General features: G+C 39.2%; 1 protein-coding gene across 1 annotated transcript in view; it reads left to right on the plus strand.

The window, feature by feature from the left end:
- The first annotated feature begins 586 nt into the window (after positions 1-586).
- Positions 587-8,231, plus strand: part of smg9 (SMG9 nonsense mediated mRNA decay factor) — an 8,323-nt gene continuing 678 nt past the window's right edge. Inside the window, exons 1-12 of the mRNA XM_010780912.1 lie at positions 587-1,057; positions 1,142-1,216; positions 1,626-1,860; positions 1,959-2,056; positions 2,164-2,276; positions 3,268-3,379; positions 3,556-3,651; positions 4,109-4,194; positions 5,040-5,146; positions 5,233-5,340; positions 7,012-7,137; positions 7,228-7,372. Of these exons, the coding sequence (XP_010779214.1) occupies positions 911-1,057; positions 1,142-1,216; positions 1,626-1,860; positions 1,959-2,056; positions 2,164-2,276; positions 3,268-3,379; positions 3,556-3,651; positions 4,109-4,194; positions 5,040-5,146; positions 5,233-5,340; positions 7,012-7,137; positions 7,228-7,372 (1,448 nt within the window). The 5' untranslated portion in view covers positions 587-910. The remainder of the gene's footprint in view (positions 1,058-1,141; positions 1,217-1,625; positions 1,861-1,958; positions 2,057-2,163; positions 2,277-3,267; positions 3,380-3,555; positions 3,652-4,108; positions 4,195-5,039; positions 5,147-5,232; positions 5,341-7,011; positions 7,138-7,227; positions 7,373-8,231) is intronic.

Below are 8,231 nucleotides of genomic sequence, written 5' to 3' on the forward strand. Positions count from 1 at the left end.
AAGCTCATCCATATGTACAGGCGGGGATAATACAGATACGTTTAGAGTACATTACAAAAATAATCATACTTAAAATTCAACATTTGAAGACATCCGAAATATTGTTGATGGCGTCCTCACCAAACTCCTCAGTCCATATCCGGCTAAAACCGGAAGAGGGGTGGCTCTACCTCCCAGAATGCAAAAAAAAAAATGTTGTTCAAATATTTCTCCAAACTTCGGGGAATTATTACTTTACTTATCTTGAGCAAAAACTTGATGACTAGATTACCTCAAATATATTTTAGACTTTTTAAAAAATCAGCATGGGGGTCTAACGTTTATTTTAAATTGGAGCAACGCTACTATTGTTTTCTTACATGCAGATATTTCTGAATGCATTAAGGTTAAACAAGAACAATGTAATGTCCTATCGTGTATATGTATAATGAAATAAAACGAAGTTGCACTGGGTTATATGTTAAAATAATCCCTAAAGTGGCGGAACTACGTTTCATAACGATGTTTCATCACGACTTATTTTACCAGACGGACAAGGTGCGTTTGTTTGGTATCAAATATTATTCTAGACGGGTGGAGTTTATCTCAGCGCGTTGACAATCAAGAACCGGTTCAACGTCGTCCCTCACCGGCCAACGCCGAATATTTGACACAAGCGCAGTAGCGAAACGCTAAAGTAAACCATAAACAAGTGTTCTGAATTGAGCTTTAACGATGTCATCTAATAGATGACATCTATTCACGTCTTCAAACATATATTCCAGTTATTGTCAAACGATTGTTAGCTAACAGCAGATTTGTAATTTGTTTTCACTAACATTGTATTGTTTTCTCGCCTTTGCTTGGACTGGGTTCCCTCCGTTAGCCACCGTTTGTATCAGTTGTGATAGTGAACCAGGGGAGCAGCGGCATGTCTGAGTCCGGCCACAGTCAGCCCGGGATGTACGGGCAGGGCCGCCGGAGGAGGCGCCGCCGCGGAGACAGAGATGTTGGAGCTCCGGGACAAAACCTGTCCGGTCCAAGTCGGGATCGAGAATATCAACCAAGGGAACGAAGGGTAGGCAGCATGTGAAAACACTGCAGACCGCTGGTGTAACTGTTGGACTTCAGAATAGTGATTCACTTTAATTTATCTTTTCAGGATGGGAGCGAGGATCCACCAGGCCCACTCATTCCGAAGACCCCCATCATTCTTGCAAAACCCCCCGGGGAAAGGGTACGTTAGCTTTTTTTTAATAAAATGCTCTTATTGTTAATATCCTTCTTGAACACAGACAGTAGGACACACCATAACTAAATCAGCACGTTTTACTTTGTCTGACTAGTACTTTGCACGCAGGATTGTCAGCTCGAAGAAGAATATGCAGAGTGACTGAAATGTGAAATCAAACATCATGTTATTGAATTTGAGATGGATAAAACAAGTACTTTTAATTTGATTCATTTCGCAGACATGTACTGTGTATACAAGGCAATGTAAGGTATTAACACAAATGAATACGAAGCAAATGAGTCACAGTTAAAAAGTAAATAATGACAAAATACAAGTTGTATGTATGAAGGTCTTCTGCCTTTCAGGTCATGCCATCAATTTACTTTTGTTGTTGTTGTGGGATCCTTTCAAGGCAAAGCCGTCACAGAATACGCCTGTCAGCGGAGCTCCTGTCCTCGAGAAGCCCATCATGCTCATGAAAGCCAGGGACGATGGAGGGAAGCCGGGCACTCCTCCTGAAGCAGCAGCCCAGCTCACTGGTCCGGGACCCTCCAAGATGGAGAGGGAGGGTCAGCGACCCACCCAGCCCGTGTACCAGATCCAAAACAGAGGAATGGGTGCTTCTGCAACGAGCAGCGCTGTGGACCGTGAGCTTTTGTAGATTTCACAAAAATAAAATTGTTCCTCCTCGAAATGTTGGCTGAGAAAAAAAAAGTAGATCTTGAATATTTGATTTGACTTTCAGCTATGGTGGGCCAGTCTAAACTCCTCCCTCCAGAGAAGATGAAGCACAGCATTAAGCTTGTGGATGATCAGATGAATTGGTGTGACAGTGCCATGGAGGTGAGTTGTGTAATTAATTTAGTTGATTGCGGAGCCATTTTATTAAATAATGTAATACTAATGTAAATATATGTTGGTGTATGAACTCAAAGGATGTTGTGTTGTAGTATCTGAGGGACCAGACAGATATGTTGGTGGTGGGAGTCATCGGCCTGCAGGGAAGTGGGAAATCTACGATCATGTCGCTATTATCTGCCAACACTCCTGAGGAAGATCAAAGGTGAGGTTTTTTTTAACACCAACAATGAGCTCAAGCTTGTTCATGTGCAAATGATATATTCATTTAAAGTTGAAACAGATACTTCTTTAACTTTTCCAAGTAGTATTATTAATGCTGCTGTTACAGTAAAGACCCCCAGATCGCTGTGTGTTGTAGTTACAACACACACTGTTTAAATGAAGAAGATGGACCTTTCATGATCCCCCGAAGAAGACATTCAGTTTTCCACTCTGTTATCACCTGCATTTTTTGTTATACATACAAATACACACACAGTTATGGTAGTGCTGCACACACACACACACACACACACACACACACACACACACACACACACACACACACACACACACACACACACACACACACACACACACACTATACACATAAACCCCAAGTGCCAGACCAACCCTCTGGTTGTTGACACCAGTGACCCCACTAGTTAGGAAAAGGAATTTCAGTGCTTTGAGAATATGTTTGGGGTTTAATACAAATATATGCTTAATATAGGATTTATTAACTTTTCATATTCTTCAGTTGGAACCGAAGCAGCTTATGCTTACCCATCTACAATTTAAATAATATAAACAGACTAAAAACGAACACAAATCACTAAGAGATTGATATTTACATCTTTATTCTTCCCATTATAACTTCGAATTTTAAAGCTGTACTTACAAATTGAAGTTACTCTTTCTGAACACACAGGGGTGATATATACAAGGCCATCTGCCTGTTGAGTCAGGTGGAGTGTTCAAGCTAATTGTTTTTTTTGAAAATCAGTTCAGTGTTTGGCACTATACTGAGTCCACAGACCAGATAACCATGCAATCAAATACTATCTGTTTAAAGAAAGTAGAAGTAGTGACCAAAACATTTATTCAGACCTTTAAAGCCAATGTATGTATTTGTTTATTGCAGTTGTTATCCATTCTGTTCTTTAGGATTAACAAATGCAATGTTGTGGTGTGATTTATGTTTGTTTGCACAGGGGTTATGTTTTCAGAGCCCAGACTCAAGAGATCAAGGAAAGAGGAGGAAACCAGAGCACAGGCATCGATTTCTTTATCACACAGGAGAGAGTCATCTTCTTGGATACACAGGTATAAATGAATTGATTTAGATCAGTGGATTTTTCTCTGCTCTCTGAGTGTTAGCAAATCCTGTGTAAATTTAAATGTAACCTTGGAATTCAAAGAAGTTGAAGCAAACAACTGTTAAAAATGGGTTTGGTTGATGATTGAAGGGGTGTGTTTGAATTCTTTCTTTGTTCCTTCAGCCAATGCTCAGCCCATCGATTCTCGACCATCTTATCAACAACGATCGGAAGCTGCCCCCGGAGTACAACCTCCCCCACACATATGTTGAGATGCAGGTCAGTGGCTGGCCTGCAGATGGCATTGGGTTAACCTGTTAAGCCCTGGAGCCCCCCCACAGGGCTTCTTAACATTTATGAAACTATTAATGTGTAGCACCAGATTAACGAGAAGAATCTCAGCTAACTGAATATATGAACCATTTTTACCAAAACAAAACACAAGTCTCATAAGAAGCGTCTAAATGACCCCTGAGCGAAAAAAATAAAGATAACCCTTTTAGAAGGGAAGATATGGTAATTTGTTCTGGGAATATCATTTTCGAGCCTGAGACCTGAAAAACAGGCTCAGGGTTGAACAGGTTAAATATCTTCTTGTTTATGTGTGAAAGAACCAAACTGAAAATTTACCAAATTGAATATTGCACTGATCCATTCTGCCATTTTGATATCATTTCAATTATTCGTGATGCACTACACCCATTCAAATGCAACCACATTCATACTCTCTCCACAGTCTCTTCAGATCGCAGCCTTCCTCTTTACAGTTTGCCATGTCGTCATTGTGGTTCAAGACTGGTTCACTGACTTAAACCTCTACAGGTAGGTTTTTGCGTATTGCAATATATCTTTTACTGCCCCCCCCTCCCCACACACACACACAATCTACAGGTATTTTTAAAATTGTATCTTGTATCTTGAGAGGACATTTGTGCTTTGCTTTGTTAAATAGTGTTCAATCTTTTATTTGTTCTCTAAGTCAACACATGCCTCTTGACAATGACTTAGGGACTGGTCTAACTTGTTCTTATATTGTCGAATACGCCAATATGTGTTCAGGTTACAGGCATGAGAGCAAACTTAGTTAATAATTTTAGTGTTTCAAAAATGAATTAATCTTCTTCATGGATATCAGAATCAGAATACCTTTATTAGTCCCACAGAGGGGAAATGTACATTGTTACAGCAGAAAATAAGCCACAGACAGCTTAATGTTACATTATGTTACATGCATTAAAAAGTATTAAAGTTAAAAAGAATGTTATAATGTAATAAATATACCCTTTCCCTGTGTGTATCATTCCCTAATTTCAAATAACTGAAATGTATGACTGGTTAAAAAGAATTGCCGTCTTCAGTGTGGTGGCAGCCAAAAGGTACTAAAAACATGAAAATAAATTCTGTCTAATACTTTTTCTAATAATAAGATGTACAGTGTAAATGATAGGGAACCAAGTTCACTTTTGATTGGGCAAATCATAATCCCAAAGTGAATCTGCTGCTAATACGAAGCTTAAGCAGTCGGAGTTAGACACATGAGATGTGTATTCAAGAAACAATACCACAGCTGCAATGTCTTACACTTACCAAATATTGAGTATATATTATGTCTCATGAATGCAGATGTTGATACCGAGCAGGAAGTGTAATGTTATGTTTGGACATAGGTTTCTTCAGACCGCGGAGATGCTGAAGCCTTCCACTCCATCTGCAAGCCATGACAGCACTGGCTCATCGGGCAATGATGATGGAGCAGAGTACTATCCTCATATAGGTGAACTCTTAATACAGAAACACATTCTCAAATAACCAAGTTTAAAGATATCAAAATCAACTTCTTTAAATTCCTCCCTCTTACAGTGTTCCTCCAGAATAAGGCCAGACGGGACGATTTCTGCCCAAGGAATCTGAATAACATGCATATGGTGGTGGACAAATTAATGGCCCACTCTCATCTCAAATACAAAGGTTCAAAACTACAAGAATATTCTGCTAATATGCATGCAATTGTTGTTTTTAGAAGCAAATCATGTTTAATGTCTAAGGGGATTGGTGTATCATTTGGTATTTATCCAGGAAGGTTCCAGATATAAGGTCTATTTTTTGCAGTCAGTCCTGGGGCCTCTTTTAAAAAACTATGGTAGGATTCACGTCACTCTATTGTGTATAAAGGAAACAAAGAAAGTGCTCACGTACACAATGATTATTATAACTCAGTGTGCACGCACGCCCTTTAGACTTAACAACTTCAACATGCGGCGCACCTTTTGCGAGCATTTCGTCACGCCCACTTCTGTCTATAAATACTAATTTAAACATCCCTTATTTATATTTATTTATACTTTTTGCATAAGGACGATCGTAACAAACACCGACAAAACAGCTAAAAAATTACACAATGTGAAAAGAGACAAGAATGTAGGTTGATAGATGGACACGGTGTGACAGTAATGGCTGACTGTCAGGAAGGATCGGCCAATCTGAGGAGCGTATACAGGAAGACAGATGGAGACAGGTGCAGACAGACAGGTGACTCAGGTTACGTGCACGTCAATAAGCAGTGTGCGTAAACCGTGTCCTGCACCCAGGGCGCGTCCGCACTCTTTCATTGACTCCATCAACAAGTAGAGGCAATAAAGTATGTGATGTGACATGAGAGGTGACAATCACATCGTGTTTTTGTTGACATACCTTGTTGTGTGCGACAAATCACTTCCACACGCAGGCGCGAGGCTTAAAAATAACTTTATTTGGGTTTCAGCTTAATAACACTTAAAACGTAAAAAAATAACGAATAAAAAAACCTACAAATAATTGCCGAATTTATAACACTACATGATAGGCTATATAATAACAAAAACCACGCAATTGTAAATCCTCAAACAGGTATAGAAAACAGTGTCGATTTAAACCTAATTTGTCCTATAGGTTACATTATTATTTATTTTTATTAGAATGCATTCCATAACATGTTAACATTGTTTAATAATTAGAAAATAGATCTTATCGATTGTATAATTATCCTCAACTATGTTTTGGTTCACTGAGGCGCTATTAAACACAAGTTTTTGTATCCGATTTTGCACCAGAGGTAATATTTACATGTATTTTACACAATGGTAGATCCATTTCAAACCCTTTGGGTCCTTTCATTCTTTGCCCTTGGTGTTGCAGTTTCTTATTTTTTCCAGTTTATGTTCTTAAGCATGAGTCAAACTATCCCACGGTTGTATTTTTGAAAAATATATTTTTGAAGGGATGTAAGCTGTCTTTTGGGCGTATGAAACTTTTATAAATGAGGCCCCTTCTCAAGACAGAAAAATCCTCTTCACATAAAAATCAGTTTCACATGTTCATGCAAGTAGAATACATATAAAAGATACAAAGGGGATGGTAAACGAGGAGGCCATACCATGCTACTTACCATACCAGTGACATCCAAGACTCATTTCACCTTAGTCAAGGGTTATGTAAAACAACAACATGTTTCCTTCAAGGCAACTTTCACAAATGACTTCTACAGATTTTTTGCAAATCATTTGATAACCAGGGTGCATAGGAAAAAATGGCAGTATTTTGTTAAGAGATTTTAGTGATGTCACAACTGGACTTATGCCATTGTCTGTGCTTTGTTTTAAGGAACTTTGTCCATGCTGGACTGCAATATCTTTCCTGGCTTGGGGCAGGACTATCTGACTACTGAAGTCAACATGTTCCTCCTTCCTATGCAGGAGAATGATGGGGAGGATAATCTGACCAAAGCAGGTTAGAGAGAATTTCTCTTCACATAAAGCAAAACTCAGTTGTCCTTTTTAAATTGTGTAAAATGTGAATTGATGGATGTACTGTGTTCAGGGACGGGAACATACCCGCTCTTCTCACTGTTGCCGGGGTACAAAGGACACCCTGCCTTCCCCACCATGGTCTCAAAACTCCGCAGCCAAATACTGGCCATGCCCCGATGTCAGCTGTCACACACCATCCTCACTGAGAAGAACTGGTAAACATCACATTCCTCTTTTCTCCCCTATTGTTCAAGATAACTCATGTGTACACCAGTAATAAAAAAAAAGAAGAGATCAAACAGCAAACAAACACAACACAAACATAGAAATGAAGGGTGTTATATCTAATGGGGATCTGTTTGTTTTTTGGCATAATCAACTTTAATTGAAAGTTGACAGCATAGCATAGCCTGCGAGAGGAGGGGTTTTGGTATGCTGTTTGATTATTGAACTACCAGCCAAATATATAATCAATCAATCAATCAACAACTTTATTAATCCCGCAAGGGGCAATTGGTTATGAGCAGCAGCTTATGTCATGTACACAGGCAGGAACATACAAGAAGAAAACACACAGATACACCCGGGAGCACAGATGTGGATAATTCCAATTTACATTATAAATAGTTCATAGCATCACAATAATAAATAAATAATCAAGTTAAAAGCCTGCCAAGAATTTAAAAGTTTGAGTGCAGAAGGGATAAATGATTTTGAAAAGCGATTAGTCCTTTGATCAGGTAGAGCATATCTACGCCCTGATGGCAACAGACGGAATTCATGTGAAAGTACATGAACTGGAGAGTTCAGAATGCTCTCTGCTTTCCACAGAATCTGCTGGTTACAGAATGAATTTAAGTCTCTCTGTTTCACAACGATGACTTTAGAGCATTCGCCCATTGGTCTCTGTACGTGGAGAGAAGCGTTTGAGCTTGGAAAGAGACAGGTCCGAAAGTAAGAAACAGTAGCTAAATAATGGTTCGTGAAGTAACTCTCGGAAGAAAAAAAAGAAATAGAGACCACAGGTATCGGGAATCTGACGGCCTTTCTTGTCCTTGTTCGGCTTGTCGTAAA

The sequence above is a fragment of the Notothenia coriiceps genome, unplaced genomic scaffold (assembly GCF_000735185.1).
Source record: "Notothenia coriiceps isolate Sejong01 unplaced genomic scaffold, NC01 NC01_scaffold00022241, whole genome shotgun sequence".
NCBI lineage: Eukaryota > Metazoa > Chordata > Actinopteri > Perciformes > Nototheniidae > Notothenia > Notothenia coriiceps.